Genomic DNA, 21,748 nt, shown 5'->3' on the forward strand with positions numbered 1-21,748 from the left:
AAGCAGGGAAAAGAAACAAAGAGATTGGTTAGATAAAGCACATATTACACACACACCCATTAGGCACACATTTAACCCCTTGATCACCCTAGATGTTATCCCCAACCAGTGTCATTAGTACAGTCACAGTGTATAGTATTAGCATTGATCACTGTATTCATCTCACTGGTGATGTCAGTGGCAGTTAGTTCCCCCAGCGTCAGTTAGTGTCAGATTTCCCACCACACTATTGCAGTCCCATTATAAGTCGCTTAACACCGCTTTTTACTAGTATAAAACAAAAAATACTTACCAAAGTTTGTAGACGCTATAACGTTCACGCAAGCCAATCAATATACACCTATTAAGATTTTTTTTTTTTTTTTAATCAGAATTCATTTTGGCCAAAATTTATAAAGAAAATATTTTTTTTTATGTTTATTGGATATGTTGTATAGCAGAAAGTAATATAGTTTTATTCAATTTTTTTCTGTATTTTTTGTTTTGTTTATATAGCAAAAAATAAAAAATCCCAGTGGTGATCAAATACTACCAAGAGAAAGCACTGTTTAAAAAACAAAACAAAAAAAACAAATGACACAAATTTTGTTTGGAAATTGCGCAGTCATGCAGTGATGTGCCCAGTTAAAGTAGCGCAGTGCTAAATGGCAAAAAAATGGTCTGGTCATGAAGGGGGTAAAATCTTCCAGAGCGCAAGTGGTTAAACCCTTGCTGCAGCACTTACCAGGTAAACAAAGAGTAAAAGAAGGTCAAATGTATTGCTGTACATGCAGCTTGTAATATAAAACATTATCACTTCCACGCTACTTAAAAAAGAGAAGAAATTGTAATATCCTTAATACACACCAAGTTATATGTGAAAAAGAGGGTGCCACTCACATACAGTATGTATGTGTTACCGCATGAAAATTACAAAATGTATACAACTATGCGGTGCAACTTTTATAGTTGAATCAAAAATAAATGCGAACAGCACTGTGATCAATATGTGACAAATAAGTATCTATATTACTGTGCCTCCAAATGACACACAATTACATATCACCAGGCAGCATGCTTATAATATATCGGTCTTCCACATTTCAGTATGAATCTGTAAAATAACAATAATATTAATAACACAATAAGTCCCGCAAATGAAATTATCCACTGCGTACTCATGCATTATAAGTATCCTCACCGTCATGCAATTTGTATCCCGTCACCTTCACTCAAATGCCCTCACCTCAACACTTGGACCTTATAGCATATGTGGTTAGGTCTAATGCGCTTGTTCCCCCTGGGGCATAAATAAGATGGTTTTTCCTTTCCAGATATCTTACTTGGGTATCGCTTTCCCTGGTGGTATTAGATGGTTGATGTCCCTTTTTAAATTAAATGGCCCCTCAGCCTCTTATCCTCGTCTTCCAGTGGTCTCAAAGAAACACAGGTAGGGTTCTCATGGTGTACGAATTAATGTGTTCTAATGTTATTAAAAGAAATGTACTTAAATAGAAGCAGAACGTATGTGCCTTTAAAAAAGTTGTGCAGCCACAATCCAAACACCCGGCAGCTGTCGGCCTCACCTGGCTCCTCTCACGCGTTACGTCACTGTCCTCGTGACTTTCTCAGGGAAGGATTATTGATAACATTGATATTAGGTCCAAGTGTTGAGATGAGGGCATTTGAGTGAAGTTGATGGGATACACATTACATGACGGTGAGGATACTTATAATACATGAGCACGCAGTGGATGATTTAATTTGTGGGGTTTCTTGTGTTATTTTATGGATTTATAATGAAATGTGAGAGATACTATAAGCATGCGAACTGGTGATATATAATTTTGTGACATTTGGATGCACAGTACTGTAGATATTTGTCACATATTGATCACAGTGCCATTTTTTTTTTTTTTTTGGATTTCACTATAGAAGAGGGTGCCGCATAGTTGTATATACATTTTGCCACACTTTTTGAAAGTGGGAGGGCTGCTAAAATACAAATATGATTTTTGACTTGACTGTAACATGCTTTTTAGGGAGTACATTACTGGGCACAGGATCTTATTCTTAGACCAGGAGTAATGCAGCTACCTTCAGGCGATTGGACGCTGAAAAACAAAGTTGTAAGGGCAGTCTTAGCATAACTCCTCTCACTCCCAGTAAGCCTGTTTAGTAGCAAGCAATAAGCAGTGAACCATAATAACAGAAGGGAGGGGCCTGTATGTGCAAAGCGCAACGTGTTTGCTATCTATTTACTTAGCGTGACATCAGCTTTTATATTTTAGCAAACTACCAGGAAATATATATACACATCCGTGTGTATATGATTTTTACATGTAGGAGAGGAATATCAGGATTAGCCCAGACTGGAACTGATTAATAGTACCTTACAGGACACAAGATCCTTGGCCCCTGTCACACAGGGCAGGGATCTGGCTGACGCACTCCGCTTGCTTAGCAGGGATCGCTCCGCTGATCCCCTCTGAGCAGGCAGATGTCAGGTCCGTCTCCGCTCACTGTGCAGCGATGGGACCGGTTAGAGTCCTGCTCTCCTCTATGGGGAGATCAGATAAAAATGGACTGCTTTTTCATCGCCAGACAGATGGAAAATAGGACCATCATCCGTCTGGATTTGGCGGACAGGATCTGATAGCAGCGGGTGTCAGTGGACATGTGTCCGCTGACATCCTCCGCTCCATAGAGGAGACTGGATGGTCCGATAAGGTCCGTCTGAAAAACTGACAGGTGGACCTGATCGGACAGCTCGTGTGAAAAGGGCTAAGCGTAGTCTTGTCATGTCCAAAAGCAAAGCAGCTGATCGGTGGGAGCAACACAAAAAACACCAACAGGTCCATGTAACAAACAGAGGGAAATCTGAAGCAACTTATACCCAAAACTAGCATCAAAAGAGGCCTGAATATCCATCTGGTGGCAGCCAGGTGGCAGCCTTGCAAATCTGGAGAACAGGTGCCTCATGCTGAGAATTCCATGAAGCATTGACAGATCTGGTAGAGTGTGTGATAAAAGAAAAAGGGAAGAACTTTATCCTTCAGACTCTAGGCTAGAATGATGACTTATTTAAAGGGACACTAAAGGAATTTTTTTTTTTAGCTAAATAGCTTCCTTTACCTTGCTGCAGTCCTGGTTTCATGTCCTCATTGTTCGTTTTTGCTTTGATGTTGCTGTAAATCCTCTCTGTTTTGGACACTTCCTGGTTGCCTGTTTCCTGATAACCACAGTACTGGGAGATTTCTCACGGTGGTCACTAAATCAAGGAGGTGTGATTACTGTGTGTAAAACGAAACTGGATTGGTGCTGAGGAGTTTTAGACAAAGTATCACTGCTCTCTATTGGCTGACTGCCCTCTAGTGGCTCTCTGTACATCAGAGAACCAGCAAACAACAGCAAAAACGAAACTACACTGCAGGCACATTATATGATTGTTTTTTTTATCAATTTTTAATCATTTTTAAAAGGAATCAGTTAACTATTATGTCTCTATGCCCTGTAAACAGTCATTTCAGCTAAAAAAAAAATTTCCTTTAGTGACCCTTTAAGCAATAAAACAAGAGGCACGATGTCCTCTACAGGGACCCTCAGGAATGACAAGCAGTGAATCTGATTACTTGGTCGGCCTTGCATATCCTTCCTGGTGGGGTACAGGTATAGTCCCCGAAGGTACTGCTGCAGAGTCAATTAATTCTGAAAGCTGCAGTGGCTATGAGAAGCTTAATAAAAGAACCTTAATGCAAAAATTGGCAAAGAAAAATATTAAACATCATTAAAAAGGTTTATTTTTCTCAGATTAACCAGTTGAGATCCGCGCTATGGTCGAAAGACGTCCACAGCGCGGCTCTCAACTGCCGGGTGGACGTAAACACAGAGCTCCACGTGCTGTCAGGGAGAGAGGAGACCGATGCTGTGTCTCTTTACATGGAGACACAGCATCGGTCACCTCCCCCAGTCAGTCCCCTCCCCCCACACAGTAAGAACACAATGAGGGAATACATTTATCCCCTCCCTAACCTCCTAGTGTTAACCCCTTCACTGCCAGTCACATTTATACAGTAATTAGTGCATTTTTATAGCACTGATCGCTGTATAAATGTGAATGGTCCCAAAATTGTGTCAAAAGTGTCCGATACGTCCGTCGCAATATCGCAGCCCTGACAAAAAAATCGCAAATCGCCGTCATTACTAGTAAAAAAAAACCAAAAAAAAAAACATAAATCTATCCCCCATTTCGTAGGCACTATAACTTTTGCGCAAACCAGTCGCTTATTGCGATTAATTTTTTTTTTTTTTACAAAAATACGTCGAAAAATACGTATCGGCCTTAACTGAGAAAAAAAAATTATTTTTTTAAAAAAAATTGGGATATTTATTATAGCAACAAGTAAAAAAAAAATTTTTTTTTTTAAATTGTCGCTCTTTTTTTGTTTATAGCGCAAAAAATAAAAACCGCAGAGGTGATCAAATACCACCAAAATAAAGCTCTATTTGTGGGGAAAAAAGGACGCCAATTTTGTTCGGGAGCCACGTCGCACGACCGCGCAATTGTCAGTTAAAGCGACGCAGTGCCGGAAGCTGAAATTTCGCCTGGAAACAAAGGGGGTTTATGTGCCCAGTAAGCAAGTGGTTAAAGACACCTGTACAACTAACAGCACAATAAAAAAACTGAGGCTTGCTGGGAGTGGATTATACTAGGGGCTGTCCTTTACAGTTTTGTTTTCCAGTATCCAATCGTCTGAAGGTAGCTGCATGACCCATAGTCTAAACACACTAATAGTTGCATTGAGAACAAAAAACAAAAAGACAGCTTTAGTTGGAACTGATGTACTAAAAAGAACACTAACACTCCAATCAGCCATCTCCTTCGTTGGCAGAGAGCGCTGATCTGTTGGCTGCTGTTTCTCTACTGGCTGACATACGCACGAGGCGAATGTCGCACGTTTTTTGTTGAACGAGCTGATGTCTCCCGATCTTCAGCCCGTGTATGCTTTAGATGCTGCCTACTGTATTAGTAATTAAATCATTTGTAAAAAAGGCTACTGCCAAATGAATGTTTGGTGAGAGCGTCTGCCTTGGTTTTAATAAGATGATCAGTCTCAGTGTAATAATAATGAACGCTGCACTCCAGACTTCCCTTTAGACGTGATGGTATCTAACAAAAGAATGAACATTGCTGAGGTTGTGACTTTTTATGCACCAGGCTGCATGCAATATAAACAGAACTCAATATTAAAAATATGCGATTACCAATTACATGTAAAATAAACATGTTTGCTTTGATAAATAGGGAAGGGTTACAGCCTCTGTCCTATTTTTTGCTGCCTTTGCAGCTGGAAATGACCACCATGGGCTAGAAGAAAAAAAAACAAATGACAAAGTTTAATCTCCAAAGGCCTTTTATTTTATTTTTTTTATAAAATATGTTAGTACATATATGATATCTCCACATTTTCTTCCAAACATCCCTGTAATTATAAATTCCCCCAGCCAGACATGTCACCAGCACTGTGAGCACTGCCTGCTGGATAATCCCATCCTCTATTTGGCCTATGATTGAGTGCTGGATTTGGCAAAAAATAAAATCTAAAGAAGGAACCACAATGGCCAGAGAAGCAGCAGAACAAGACCTAAAGCAGTGGTCCATACGAGACAGGGGAAATCCAGTCTCCCACTAGCTGAAGAAAAACTGTTTCACTCTTTGCTGGCTAAATGAATACTGTGCTGCCTCATCAGAGAGCTGCCAAGGGCTTGGGCATATGAGCGCTGAATCATATCAGAACCATGGCTGAATGCCCAGTAATTCATACTTGATTCACCTTGATTATGCAAAATTTCATAAGAACTGATGTGTGTGTATAGGCAGCATAGAGCGAATGCTGCTGTATCTGTCTGACACGCATGCAGAGCACATACAATTGTCACCAAAGCGGATTGCAGGTCTTTATGGTGAATGGATGCTAATGCTCATTTGCACTTTGGTGACCGATGGATGCATGGGAAAAAGTCTAAAATGTGTTCAGAGAACAGCAACATGACAATGGGTAGCCAAGGAATAAACCTTTAAAGTATGCAGCCTCTAACACTGAATATTTGGGTTCACCGTAGTGCCACTACCTGCCCCACTTTGGTCATGAGGGATGCTGTTAAATCCATGGCCTTTCGGTAGAGTGGGAAGTCCCCCATACCCTGCATGCAAATGGTCTTTTCCAAAACCAGACTGGTCACGAAAGACCTTGCTAATAAGATAGCTGCTCCAATGTCATGTACCATGCATTGGAGAATGAGCAATCTTTGGCATGCCTGCTTCTCAGATTAAGTAGTTAAGTTGTGGAACTTCCCCATGTACCAGGGCTCATCGTACTGTTGGCCTTCAAAGTACTGTATCACCCAGTGAGAAGGCCATTTTGTTGGCGGGTGTTCAGGAGACCTTTATTACCCAGCTCTCCTTTTCACTGTTAATAAGCTAGGTGGTCTCTGTGGTTAAGAAAAGGGACAATCTTGGAGGGGGGAGGGGATGACTACCATTTAAGTAGAGGATTCACTTGCTTCTCTACAATTTTTTTTACAGATAAAGCATCAGCACTTGCACCAATAATTACTTGAGTGTTCATATAGCCAAACATGGTGGTATTACTATAAGCCCTTGCTGGATTTTTTGTGGTTCAGTCCTTTTCCTGTGGCTGTATTATTTTTAATGAAATATACCAGCAGGCCACTTACCTGAGATAAGACAGCAGGCACAGAGTGAGGTGACTGTAACAAGCAGGCATGGACACCCCTGATGGATGATATTTCACATTTGGCAGAGGGTTGGTTAAATAACAATAAATATTTCCATCCTATCAAGTGTATGAGTGCAAATTGGCAGGTTAGGGGCTGAGGGTTAGTGCATGACCTGCTATAAGAGAAACATGGGAGCTGCCAGTGATAGAGTAATTCGAGCGAGCAGAATCAGTGTTTGGAATCCTTTATCTCTGTACTTGGTCAGAGACTCAAATTATTCTTGACAAAGCATCGGCATTAAAGCCATGCCACCAGCATTTTAGAAGAGAGCAGCTTACATTTTTCTCTTGTGGCAGGTTTTTGGTAAGCTGCATTCTCACTTCTAAATCCTAACTACTATGAAATGAAGAAATGCAAATTATACAACGTACATAAAAGCAGCTTTGGCCTCCAGTTTTAGCTGTTCTGGTGAGATCAGGGATATTTGCCCTTGTTCTATAACTGTGTCCCTTACTGGGAATCTTTAGACTGCTGTAAAAATGACCCTGAAGGTTTATTTGATACTTTCATTAATACAGTTTAAACTTGCGTACAACGTCTTATTCAACAGGACTTAAGTGGCTTTATGTTGGATAATAAAAAGGGGGTGATTAGGCAGTTTTTGTCATGATGAGTTTGGACTGGAAAGCAGTCTGACAAGTTTTGGGCTCTGATGTGGAAATGTATGTCAGTACCTTTAGTTATCTTCTGCTGTGCTCAAGTCAGCTGATGGATCTATTATAAAGGTTCTCATTTATCCAGGTCATGGCATAGCAGTCACATTCAGCTGGACTTGTTCTGTAATGTTGAAGACATTTCACTTTTTATCCAATTAGCTTCTTCAGATCTGAAGAGGCTGCTTAATTAAAGCGGAACTAAACTGTCTCTAAGCACCACAAACCATATTTAATTAATTTTTAATATTCAAAGCAAACTTACCCATCTATCCATGCTTTATTTGCTAAGAAATCACTTTAAAAAACACCCCCTAGCATTTCTGGCTGTGGTCATCTTGAGTAAGGGCAGATGATTCATGTAGTGTTTACTTTTTGAACCAAACTGCCCTTAGCTCAGGCTTGTGGGCAGGGGGGTATATTTAGCTGAAAAAAACCCTCTTGAAGACTCTGACGATATAGGACGTCATTGCAAAGACCTGGAAATCAGGAAGTAACTGAAGAAATAGATGTAAAAAAATTTACTAATACTAGCAGCATAAGGATTAAAAATGGTCAATGTTAATTGAGAGAGATTGAAGTTCCACTTTAAGCAGTAAAATTCTTCTAAATTCCAGAAGAAGCCCCAAATGAATGCAACTGCCTTCCACTAGCCCTACTGTTCTGTGTGTAGGCTATCTGTAAATAAATATTGAGTAGGCCAGGGTATGTCCACATTCTATTATCTGCATATATGTTCCTGCAGTCATGGCGGACAAAGTCATAAAATGGGTTTTTAATATATGAAGCTCACCCTTTTTAAGCCATCCTCTCACATTTCACAGACCAAACAATATACATATATTATATAGTTATCTAATAATCAATTGACACATTTTTCATTGAAGTTTCCTCATATCCCTTTCTTGGTTCCCAAAAAAAGACTTCTACTCTAAAATAAGGACATTTTAGATCCTCTCTATTTTCTTTTACCTCTGCCAAAATGCCTGTTGGAAATATTTCACTACTTCCTGTCCTGGTGACACCCAAGGCTTCCCTTTTCTATATGGTCTGATATAGAATTCACTAGGTACCGATGACCATGTCACTGCCCTGGGTTTCCCCTGGGTAAGGAAGTGAGGAGACACAGCAGAGATCCTAAAATACAATTAGGATGTTTGGTTGGTATTGTACTTTAAAGGTCTGTCCTAGCAATCAGGAGGGAGAGAGTAGGTAGTACAAGTTTCTAACCTATTCTGAATATGCTTACAAAGGGCTACTGGGATTTAGACACTGAGCTGGCAATCTAGGCACTTAAACACTGGATTTATTGGTGTTAAAAGGAAAACCATGAGAACTCTGCAACTTGCGCTGTATTGAACATATATAATAAAAATTGCAAAGCTAGCTTTCCCTTTAGGATTCTTCCCATAAAGTGTGTTATTACATAGGGCAGGATTGAACCATTCCTTAACAAGGAAGGCTTGGTTTAGGGGTGACAATGTTGAATGAACAAGGTCACTGTGTACCAGCAGCAACTAATGGCACCTCAATAAAACAACTTAATGGTTAAGAGGCACACAGCTTTATACCCTCTTAGTGGAAGCAGAACATAAGGCAAGATCTCCAGTAATGAAAACACACAAACAGTGTCAGCTATCAGATATTATAAATGCCCTATAGCTTTAACAGTTTTGAGTTTTTACCAAATAAACTTGTTAAATTATCAATTTTTATATATAGATTCATTTTTTCCAAAACTATTGTCATTAACTAAACATGAAATATATGAATGAGCTTAAGGCTCAACCGAATGTCATCTAGTAAGCATGAAATGTATGCACTTAAGGCTTAAAAGATTGTTTTTGGTTCTCTCCGACCATATTTTCATTTAATCAGCACTTTCTGCATTTGCTATTGCAGCTATTGTCCTCCCGGCCATGTACCGCATGCTACGGAGAGAGTAACGGTTCAGGTGTAACGCCTGAGACTGCATGGCGTGACTCAACCTGAGAGGAGGAGCCTACAGCGAGTTTCCCCAGCTTTTCACGACTCAACTATTCTCCTGGATTTTGTCAGGTGCTTGCCATCTCACCACCCCGGTGCGCTGACGCACTTCCATCTCTGCATCTTCGTCCTGGATTTAAAAACATTAGGTCTGTAAGTATCACAGTTTTTAAGTCAACTATTTCGAATCTTTTACAGAATTTTCAATATATTATCCACTTTGACACTGGGCACTTTGACCCCCCTTCCTGCCCAAGACAATTTTCAGCTTTTAGCGCTGTCACACTTTGAATGACAATTGCGCATACATACAACAATGCACCCAAATTAAATTGTTATAATTTTTTTGGGACAGATCGAGTTTTCTTTTAAAGTATTTTATCACACATGTTTTTTAAAAAAAAACATAAAATAAAATTTTGCAAATAAGGAATTTTTCCTCTTCATTGATGTGTGCTGATGGACCAGGCGGCTGCACTGATGGTGAATGCCTTGATTATCAGTGTAAATGTCCCCTGCCACAGGATAGCCGGTTATTGTCTTTTCTTTCTTCACACAGTGACAGCCCTGAGGAAAGGAAATACCGATAACCAGCTTTTGTTTACATGTGATGAGCTGTGATTGGATACAGCTGATCACATGGTAAAGGTCCACTGTGATCGGCTGTGTCCAAAGGATTCAGTGATCACAGATGGGCAGGGTTCTGGAAAGACGTCAATAGACTCCAAGAACTGGACAACCGTTCTGTAGCCGTCTTTCGGCTCTATCGTGTTTGGCAAGTGGTTAATAACTAAAACAATATAGTAGTGATTGTGTAGTGTGATCTGTAACCATTTATTATTTGTAATGCCAAAGCAACAAAAAAAAATGTATTCATGCCCAATATAACTAAGTAAATCAAGAATGTTAAGATGAAGCCACTTACGCTGTCAGAAACAACATCATCACTTTGGTTGCTCAGCATGTTGACATAGTCCTCTCTTTTGAAGTCTGAATTGTCTTCGTCTTCATATTCTGTCTGATAATCTGACTCATCTACAAGACAGGCGGAATAAGAAGGTTAACCTGATAACAGTAAAAAAGGCAAATCTTACAAGTAATAAATAGTGAGATAGAAGGAAGACATCAGTTGCGTAAATACCAGTTACAGCTCCCGTACTTTATTTATTTTATGTGGTAGTTCACTTTTTATTCCAACTGGCTTTTCAGGAGAAATATGTGACAAGGACATCACTGAAATGGTAAACAGAAGTCATATTTATCCACTCCACTTTTAATAAAACATTTCATTGCTTTTCTTGCAATTGTTGGCTGTTGTCCAATGTAGCATACCGTGAAGATGAAAGGAGAATTTAACAATATGGTTTAATCTAAAGATTATTAGCTCTTGGGATGAGTAATAGACCAAGCAGTACTAACAGATCATTAAATGTATCTAGTATCCTCTGCTAGTGATCATTTATTTTCACAGTAAAAATAAAATGAGCAATTATTTATATAAATAAATACAACTCCTCTTACAGTCTACATTTTTATTTATTTTTTTAAATTGGGGCCAGACTCAGATATTTTTGTATGTTAAGTGCATAGTACCTGCTAATTAACTTGTGTCAAACTTTAAAGTAGTTCTAAAGCCTTAAAACGTTTTGTTAACCCCCCCCCCCAAAAAAAAAAATGGATCCTGCTCCTTTAAAGCATGTTATATGATACAGTGCTTGTCCTGTATCATTTGGCCCCATGTAACACCTAAAATCCTGGCTGATCCTGCCAGTTTCTCCCCACCCCTCTCTGTAAACTGACCATGGTGTATCATGGCTGCTGCCAAGACGGTGGCAGATCTTTTTGTGCCATGTTTTTATGAAAGCGGTTTCAATAATGTCATATACAAAAAGGAATAAATACACTGTGAATGTCTGTACCCCTGAAGAAGAATCCAAAATAATTATCTTTAAAAACATGTTGGGTATTTCTGTCTCCTATGGCAGGGGTCTCCAACTACCGGGCCGAAGCCTGTTTACCGGTGGGCCGCAAATCCTGAGGTGCTTAGGTGGCAGGCGAGCAGAGAGATCGCCGTCATCACCGCACTTCCGCCCACACAGCCCTGACGCTACACTGTTAGGGGTGAAGCAGGCGAGCAGAGAGATGACATCATCTCCCACTGCCTGCCCGCATCACCGCTGTTCCGGCCAGCGTACCAAGGGGGGGCGAGGGTGCGTTCTGCCCTGGGTGCCGCGCATTAGGGGGGGTGTCAGCCCGGCACCCCCCCCGCCCTCCGCGAGTGAAGCCGGCTTTTTTCGCGCTCTCCTTTGGGGCAGATTACCACTGGTTGGAGATAACAGAGAGTATTGCTAACAGGAGGAATGTGAAATGTGGGGGAATAATTCATTTGGGTGTGATAATGGGACTGGAGAGGGGGGGGGGGGCAGGGAATTAACTTTTATTTTTTGATTTTTTTTTTTCTCCTCGGCTCCTTCTCTCCTTTGTCCCTCCCCTGCCCCTTGAGTGAGGCATTGGATAAATGGGGTTGAGAGGAATATATGTGTACATTTTCGTTTTCTTCTTTGGTTTTCTAGTAAATATTGGTTTAAAGAGAGAAGCGGGTAGTAGAATAGAGAGAACCCTCAAGGGAATTTAGGGTTATAAGACAAATAAATGTATAAGAGTGTATGTGATGTATTCATAGTAATATACTTACGCGACATACGTGATATGGTTAAAAAAAAAAATTAAAAAGATACGAGTTAAAAGACGGTTAGAAAACAGAAGGGGAGGAAAATACTTATAAAGTGTATAGGAATATAAGTATATATATTTAGAAGTTGAATTGAAGGAGGAGAGGAACGTTTTTGTATATTTTGTGTGTATAATTTTCGTGTATTTTTTCCCCCTTTGGGGGAGGGGGGAGGGACTATGATGTAGGTCATATAGAAAATTAAAGTGTAGGGTTTTGGATCGCTCGGTGCGGATTCTGTTCTGCTCAATTACACCTGCCAAAATAAACACTTTTCCTCCGGGTAGAGGATAAGTCGGAGGCGTTGGGGGGTTTTGTTTTTTTGTTTTTTATTGCTCCTTGGGATATAGGTCAGATCCGGAATCACATCTAGACATATTCCCAATTTAAATAAGGTTGGGTTAGAGAGGGAGGGGGTGGGTCCTTTTTTTTTTTTTTTTCTTCTCTCCGTTCAATTCCCCTCCCTTGTCCCCTTGGATCCTGGTCCAGTCTTATCCTTTCCCTGCTGCCATAATCAGTGAGCATAGAAATGACGGAGATAACATTTATGTCATATAATAACATCAGAGGATTGAATATCCCATAAAAAAAAGGGTAAGACTGATGACGGAACTAGGGAGATCTAAGGCCCAGGTGATTTTCTTACAAGAAACGCATTTCAGAAGGGACAATATCCCAAGATTTACAGATCATAGATTCCCAACAGTATATCATAGCACATCACAAACTTCAAAAAGCTGTGGGGTTTCTATTGTAATTTCCAAACAGATACCATGGACAGAGTCTGGGGTAATTACGGATGACGAAGGGCGACTATTGATAGTAAAGGGAACTCTAGGCTATCAAAAGATCACACTGGTCAATATATATTTATAAAATACAGATCAAGTAAATGCATTGGAGTTAAACTTACAGAGGGTACAACGACATAAGGAGGGAGCATTGGTGATTGGGTGTGACCTTAATATAGCCTTAGATCCGCTGAGAAACTCTTCGAAAGGTGCTTGCTTCCCATCTATCATATATCAGACTGAGAAAAGCAAAAAAAACTCCTTCAAGAATTGCAATTGATAGATAGTTGGAGAACTGTTCACGCATGGGACAGGGATTATACCGTACGTTCTTTTCAGCGAAATATAACACATATACCAGAATTGACTATGTGTTGTTATCTCAAAGTATGATCACCTCCTTGAAAAAAGCTGATATAGGACTCTTCACAATATCAGATGACGCGCCCACAAGCTGTACGGTTGAAATAGGAGGAAGACAGAGGAGAGAGTGGCATTGGAAGATAAATGAAATCCTCCTAAAAGAGGAAGAATATGAGGAGAAACTGAAACAGGAATTAGATTATTTTTTTTAAATCAATGAGTAAGGGGATACAACACCCTTTGGTATCTGGGAAACACATAAATGTGTAATAAGAGGTCTGCTCATATCCATGGTTTCCCATAGGAAGCGGAGACTAAATGAACAAGTAGACACAATGCTTAAACGGATAGGAGAACTAGAAACAATTCATAAAAAATCGCTGGCAAAAGTTACAGGAAAAAAACTAGAGAGATTACGGGAAAAACTTAATCTCTTGCTTATTGACAAAGCAAAAGCCAAATTAACAAGAGGGAGACGGATGTTTTATGAATTTGGGAACAAGCCAGGGAGAATGTTAGCAAACGCTCTTAAGGAAAATAAAAAAAGACGCAAAGTCAGATTAACCAAATTCAAACACAAAAAGATGGAATGGTTAATACTCCTCAGAAAATAGCACAGGCCTTTAAAGAATATTATGAGAATTTATATCATCTTGAAAGGAAACCTATCCTAGAAAAAGCTCAAAAGAAACTGGAGGAGTCAAGGAGGTATATTGGAGAATCAGAAATACCAAAGATATAGGAAGAAGCTATAAGAGAACTGGACACCCCAATTAGTATAGATGAGTTTAGAAGGGCAATAAAAGTTTTGAAATTGGGGAAGGCACCAGGCCCTGATGGGTACACTCTGTCATATTACAGACTATTTGCTGAGAGATTGGCCCCAAGATTTATAGCGGCTTACAATTCACTACGCAAAGGGAAAAATATGCCGACAGAGACTCTTTTAGCGCATATAACGGTGATCCCTAAAGAAGGAAAAGACCCCTCCCAGTGTTCTAGTTACCGCACGATCTCCCTGCTTAATGTAGATCTTAAAATATTTACAAAGATTCTTGCTATGAGACTAATAGAACATATGTCAGAATTGATACATCCAGATCAAGTAGGATTTACGCCGGGAAGCAAACAGTGGGTAATAAATGCGATCTATTTAGCTCAAAAACAACACAGACCAATGGTACTAGTTTCCGCGGACGCGGAAAAAGCATTTGACAGAGTAGATTGGATGTTTTTGAAAGCAACTCTACAACATATAGGACTGGGAGAGGGAACGATGAGGTGGATTACAGAAATATACTTGAATCCTAAGGCTAGAGTAAAGGTAGGGGAGAGAGTCTCGGAACCATTTTCTATCTATAATGGCACACGTCAAGGATGCTCACTTTCACCTATTATTTTTATTCTGATAATAGAGCCTTTTTTGAGGAAAATACAAGCTAATCCAAACATTAAGGGCTTACCCATCAAGGGAGAAGAACAGAAAATTGCTGCTTACGCAGACGATTTAATTTTTTTATAACTTCTCTTATTATTTCTTTACCGTCATTATTAGTGGAGTTGCGAGAGTATGGAGGGATCTCCAATTTCAAAGTGAATTACGGGAAATCAGAGGCAATGGGGATTGAAATGAATAGGCGATTATTACAGATGATTACTACACAATTTGACTTTAGATGGACTGATTCCCGTAAAGATAAATGTGATGCCAAGGCTCTTATATCTCATACAAACATTACCAATTAAAGGGGTGGTTCCCCTAAAAAATAAACTTTTAACATTGCATTTCCCACATTAATGACAATTAGAATCGGCTGGTTTTATTAAAAAAAAACGTCCGTAAGTACCGTACATCGCGTCACGAGATGCCGAAAAAAGCCGAACGTCGGTGCGGCTCTATACGGCGCATGCGCACCGTCGGCATCTCGTGACGCGATGTATGCGTCGGTCGGATGCCTGTCCATCAATTAGGAACGCCCAGCCCCACCATCGTACCCAGGAGTGGCGGTGAGAATGCCTACAGCAAACGGTACTTACGGACGTTTTTTTTTTTCAATAAAACCAGCCGATTCTAATTGTCATTAATGTGGGAAATGCAATGTTAAAAGTTTATTTTTAGGGGAACCACCCCTTTAAGATTCCCCCCAATTTTCTGAAGGATTTGAGATCGAGGTTCCTGAGGTTTATCTGGGCAGGAAAACCGGTAAGAGTGCGTAGAACTATTTTAACACTTCCAAAAGAAAAAGGAGGGATTGGGGTCCCGGATCCAGTGAGATACCAGGAAGCCTCTCATTTAGGTAGAGTAGTGAAATGGTGTGGGACAGGCGAGAAGAAACCGTGGGTTCAAACAGAACAGGCAGTAATAGATAGATATACCCTTAGAGGGATTGGTATGGATACCAGAAGGAGAGATATCAAAGGAAGCGAGGAAACACCCGACAATAGGTGCCACTCTAATAGCAATCAAAAAGATTTTTTTTAAAAACTGATATTTCAAGGTACCCTAGTGCGATGGCCCCCAATTTTGGGTACACCGGCTTTTCAGCCAGGCCTTATAGATTCTAGATTAAGAGAAATATGTCAGAGAGGCATCAGTAGGAATGTTCATTTTTCTAGGAATAATCAGATAATGTCAAACAATGAGATAGAACATAAAATAGCATCAGAATTAGATTTCTTAAGGAAGATGCAATTAAATGCTTATATCAGAACTCAATCTAACACGTATACTGAAGTTAGATTATTGACAAGTTTTGAAGAGACATGTCTGAAAGGAGAATAAAACACTCTCTGTCATATTTTACATTAAATTAACTGAATTACAAGCCCCACAGGAACTCACCTTTCTTAGGGACTGGGAGAGGGATCTGGGCATAGTATTTTCTCAGGAGCAGATAGATAGGATTCTGAGGTATAATCATAAAGCATCAGTGGCAAGCAGATACCAGGAGGGGGAATACAAAATGCTTACCAGATGGTACAGAACACCAAAAGTCCTACATCGGATATATCCCCAAATAACAGAAAAGTGCTGGAGATGCAAGGAAGCAGAAGGAACTATACTACATATATTCTGGGAATGTGTGAAAATCCAAGAATTTTGGAAAATGGTAAGTGAAACTATAGAATTAATAAGAGGATTATAGCTAGGAGAAAACCCGGCCAAATATTTATTGTTCGATATCCCAATTTCAGTTGAAAAATACAAAAACTCTTTATTGAGACATTTTGCTGGTGGCAGCAAGGGCGTGTGTCCCAGTCCTGTGGAAATGTGAAAATCCTCCATCTAGAGCACAATGGCTTGCAAGAATTGCAGAAATCCAACAAATGGAGAATCTCACTCGGACAATGAAAGACCAAGATGAGAGGTACAAAAAAACATGGGCCCCATATATGGCATATAGGGGAGGGGACAAGGGCTAATGAGTAGGTTAAAAAAAAAAAAAAGACGACTGGTGGAAAAGAAGGGATGGGGAACGGAACCGGAGAGAGAGGGTTTTTTTTTTTTTGGGAGAGGAGTGGGAAGGGAGGGAAAATGGGAAAATTAAGAGTGTACTAAGTCTGGAAATAATTAAATGTATTTAATGAAGTGTAATATGCTGGTGGAATCAAGACTATGTAGAAGCATGTAAAGGAAAAATTGTGTAAAATAAAGAATTTATTAAAATAATTTGTGTTTCCGAAAGGCAATCTGCACAGAAAACACGTACTTTGCCATGTGTTTTGGAAATGCATAGCAAACATATGTCGCACTTCCGTTACTACAACCCGCACAGAAATTACTCACTTTGACGTGCATTTTGAAAATGAGTCTCATCACGCTTGCGTTGCCATTAAGCCTGCATTGGCATCCGCATGTTTCCGAATGCATGGCATGGCAGGAAACAAAGCTTGCCATTTAGGTTGGATCCACATCTCTGCATTTCAGAACGCGTGTTGTGCATTTTCTGTATAGGTTGCCATGCGTTTGGAAGCTTGGAGATGTGAATGTAACCTAAATGGCAATCTCCCTTTCCCAGTTGTTTCTGAAAGGCGCAGCAAAACGCACGTTTTCTGTTTGGGCTGCAGAGCATTCGGAAATGCCCAGAGGTGAATGCAGGCTAACTGTTAATGACAACCCAATTGTGGTCAGCAGAAGCATGTTTTGTTGTGTGACAAAATGCGCTACAAACATGCCAAAATGTGCTATGCTGTACAACTGAAAAGTTTCTTGAACTACTTTGGGGCGTTTTTTGCGCAAAGGGCAGCCCCTATACGCGATGTGTGGATGACTAGGGAGGAGAGGGGAGGGTTTAAAAAAAAAAAAAGAGCTCTGATCCATCAAAGTCGTGTTCTTATCTGATGGAGAGCGGATTAAGGGGCTGGTAAATATGTGATTTATTCCTTTTCTAAATGGGCTATTGTGGTTGATTTACTAAAACTTGAGAGTGCTAAATCTGGTGCCGCTCTGCAGAGAAACCATTCAGCTTCCATGTTTTGTTGTCAAAGCTTAACTAATGAACAAGCTGAAGTTAGAAGCCGATTTGGCTACTGTGCACAACTGTACTAGATTTTGCACTCTCCACTTTTAGTAAATCAACCCCATAGAGAGCATTCGCTACTGATCGCTCCTGTGATAAGTGAGCATAGTAAACTGTGTGGTACTCTGCTTCAGTTTATGAATGGACAGGAGCCTCAGTCTCCTCTCCATTCATCTTCAATGATGAGAAAGGGACTGGGGAATCTGTGTCCTCAGTCCCTTTCTCTGTCTCAAAGGGGAGATATCAGGGGTCTGTTTAGATATGTCACCAAAGCCACCCAACAGGGCTGATAAAAAAATAAAAATAAAAAAAATATATGCTAAAAATACTAAATAAATAAAAAACTGACACCATTCCCCCCTGTCCTACGAAAACTCTCCACTGCCCCAATCCCCTCCCCTCCCCCAAATTGTTAATTTTAATGCAAATTAAATTGTAAAAAAAATCAATTCGTAAAAATAACGACTGACACATGTACCCCCCCTGAAATTCGTTTTTGCAGGTTGGGATGTCTGCAGACTGCATGTACTCTTTAAGACAACATCCATTGAAACCAATGTGTTTTGATTTGTTGTGCGACTTTCTGTGTCGCATCAGAAGTCGCGCTGGTGTGAACCGAGCCTTAGAGGAATAGGAGGAGACTAAGAAAAAAACGTTCTCCTGTTTGCAGCAAACTGGTGATATGATCTCTGCCTAGGCAAGAATCACTTGTTGGGAGTTGAAGGACTGCTTTTAAATGACAAAAGGTTTTGGAAAAGTTGTGCTGTTGCTTTATATTGTGATTTCCCATGAATTTATTCATACAGACGTCTAAAGAAATGTAAAGGATCACTTTAAAGGGGTTGTAAAGGTTAATTTTTTATTTTCTAAATAGGTTACTTTAAGCTAGTGCATTGTTGGTTCACTTACCTTTTCCTTCCATTTCCCTTCTAAACTTTTTTTTCTTTGTCTGAATTTCTCACTTCCTGTTCCTCCCCAGTAAGCTGTTCAGTAAGTTGTTCTAAATGACTTTCCACCGCTCGTATGATGGTGGAAAGCTTACTGAGGAGGAACAGGAAGTGAGAAATTCAAACAAAGAAAAAAAAAACATTTAGAAGGGAAATGGAAGGAAAAGGTAAGTGAACCAACAATGCACTAGCTTAGGAACCTATTTAGAAAAGAAAAAATGAACCTTTACAACCCCTTTAAAGTTGTCCAGTCAAATCTGTTTTTGTTAGCTTCTGGTAAAGTGGGGTTTGATCAGAACCCCTGTCTGGTTTATTTCTGGGGATCGGAGAGACTTTCTCTTAAGCTAAATTTGCATTGGTGTTAATAAGCCGCAGTGCAAATCTCCGCGGCAACAACCTACTGATTTTTGTTAGAAACTCAAGAGGAGCTGCACTAAAGAGTCCTGGAACTTTGCTTGGACCACTCCATAATCTTCCATGGCCATTCTCCTTGGGACATGGATCTGTTTGCACCCCTACATCATAATCTCTAATCCTTTATCACTCTTGCAGCCAGCAAGAGAGCGACTTATGCAAGCAGGTGAGCGTTTATCCTTTACCATGTCCTCCATAGAGATCCTGTTCCTATTGAATTCTTGTCAGCAACAGAATCACAATTGTGACATTCTGTTGCGGTATTTTGTAACCTCATCAGATACTGTACATGCCTTTTCTCTGATTACACTTCCTAATAAAAAGGGCCAAACAAATGAGCACAGAAATGATTTTCATTTGAACTTCACAGTAATATCTCAAAATGTATCACAACTAGGGCCGAAACAACTAATCGATTAAATGACAACTAATCGATTATGAAATTAATCGATTACAATTTCCATAATCGATTAATCGGCCAGTAACAAAAAAAACAACAAATTGGCCCAAAAAAAAATTAAAAATGCTATTTTTTTTTTTAAGGCTATTATCCGATTAATCGAAACAATAATCGGCCAACTAATCGATTATGAAAATAATCGTTAGTTGCAGCCCTAATCACAATATTAAATATTCCACACTTTCCCTGCTTTTAGACTTTACACATCTATGAATTGTTAAAGTGTTGAAAAACTTGGAAGAAAATTGTCCGTCTACAGTCACATTCACACCTGTGCGTAAGTGCGACGCATTTTTGGTGTGTTTATCACGTGACAGCATAGGACAGCCCATTCAGTTCAATTATCTACCATAAACTAGACAAACATGCCAAAAGTAACTTGCATACATTTTTTGGGCACTGAGCCAAGAGTGTTTTGTCACATTTTTTTTCTGTGCATTCTCAGAAATGCGGCCAATTACCGGGATGCTTAGGCGTGAACGCAGCCTAAGTGGGTCAGCAAAAGAAGGAAACCTCTAGTCCAATGGTGTCAGGGGAGAGATGCCTACATTTGATGGAGGAATGGTGGGAGGAGGGGAATGTACACGGCCGAGTTGGATGTAAGGTTTTATAGAGGTCATCTATACAGAAATGTATAGGAGAGCAGACTGTTCCTGTGTGCACCCATTGGTGGCCTGGAGTGCCTGAGGGTGCATGTCTAATCTTCCTCTGATTTCAATGGTTTTTATAAAGCCAAACTTTTATTTCTAGTTTTGGATAAAGCGATGAAGAATACATTTTTTCCCCAACTGGCAGCAAAAACAACCTGAGAAAAAGGTTATATCCCCTCTTCCATTCTAGACAACGTTGGGCTTTGCTATTGCTGACTGTGCCTTTCTGTTCTGGCGACAACCATGCAGGTGAAGGAAGGGAAAATCTTAAAGCGGAGTTCCACCCAAAAGTGGAACTTCCGCTTTAAGGAGTCCCAACCCCATGACATGCCACATTTGGCATGTCTTTTTTTGGGGGGGAGTGGGTACCTAGCTACCACATCTGCCCGTACCACCTAGGTGAATCCTCCCTGCAATCTTCTGGGACACGTCACAGGTCCCAGAAGATTGCTTGGCCATTCAGGACAGCGCAGCACGACTCTGACATGCGCAGTGTGCACCTGGCTGGAAAGCCGCAAGCTGTCACAGCTGGGTGCTAACACTAGTAATGCCAGCGCAGAGGAGAGAAGGGAGGAGAGAACCGGGGCTTTGGGTGTCCACATCGCTGGTCCGTGGGACAGGCGAGTGTGTGTTTATTAAAAGTTAGCAGCTACACTTTGTTGATTTTTAATAAACTGAAAAACTCCACTTTAACTTTGGAATTACAGATGGAACACAAACCTGAAAGAACATTTAAAATCCCTTACTCGATTCTGAATAAAAAATATAAAATGTGTCTGGAGATAGGCCAAGTTCATGCTGGCATTAAAAGCAGGCATTTGAGGGGCGTTAAAAACACCCCTCAAACACCTATGCAAATGATACAATGTACAGACAGTTCACGGTTCTGTTCTCATTATCAAAACATGAAGCATTAGTGTTCTCAACTTCCTCATGTTGAGCCTGGAGACGTTTGAAGCCTTTCAACGCCTCTCATTCAAGTCCATGGTAACGCTTTGCCAACACTCTGGCAGGCATTTGCGGTGCGGTTGTGGGGCATTAAAATGTATTTATTTCCTGTACTGTCACTTTCCATATAAAATGTTTTTACATTTGCGGAGTGGTTTTAACACGCTTTAACGTTTATCAAACACTTCAAAAGTGTGAACAAGTCCTTAGGCTTCAAACGACCAATGAAGCCTCCATTAGTTGAATAATATGAATCAGTACACAATACAAAATAAAATGTCAGTTGCTGGAATGCAACATCACAATCTGAGGTCTGCATTGGAACAATGGACTATTCTCATGGTTGCACATGAAGGAGAATTCTATTTCGGGATAGATGGACTCGAGCCAGCCAGAATAGCACCAGATGTCGGCAGCTTTTTCATACAAACTAATTGACGGTCTCTCTCCAATTGCTTAATGAATACGTTGGCTTAACAGACGTCTGCATATAATGGGATTTTCA

At 40.1% G+C, this 21,748-nt stretch overlaps 1 protein-coding gene across 2 annotated transcripts in view; it reads right to left on the bottom strand.

Annotated features, from left to right (window-relative positions):
• Positions 1 to 5,375: 5,375 nt before the first annotated feature.
• PNPLA7 (patatin like phospholipase domain containing 7) overlaps positions 5,376 to 21,748 on the bottom strand; it is a 413,102-nt gene continuing 396,729 nt past the window's right edge. For both annotated transcript variants that reach the window (XM_040324512.1, XM_040324513.1), the window contains 2 exons: positions 10,345 to 10,454; positions 5,376 to 9,549 (listed from right to left, as the gene is read on the bottom strand). In XM_040324512.1, coding sequence (XP_040180446.1) covers positions 9,466 to 9,549; positions 10,345 to 10,454 — 194 coding nt within the window. In that variant the 3' untranslated portion in view covers positions 5,376 to 9,465. The remainder of the gene's footprint in view (positions 9,550 to 10,344; positions 10,455 to 21,748) is intronic.

The sequence above is a fragment of the Rana temporaria genome, chromosome 9 (genome assembly GCF_905171775.1).
Source record: "Rana temporaria chromosome 9, aRanTem1.1, whole genome shotgun sequence".
Classification (NCBI taxonomy): Eukaryota; Metazoa; Chordata; class Amphibia; order Anura; family Ranidae; genus Rana; species Rana temporaria.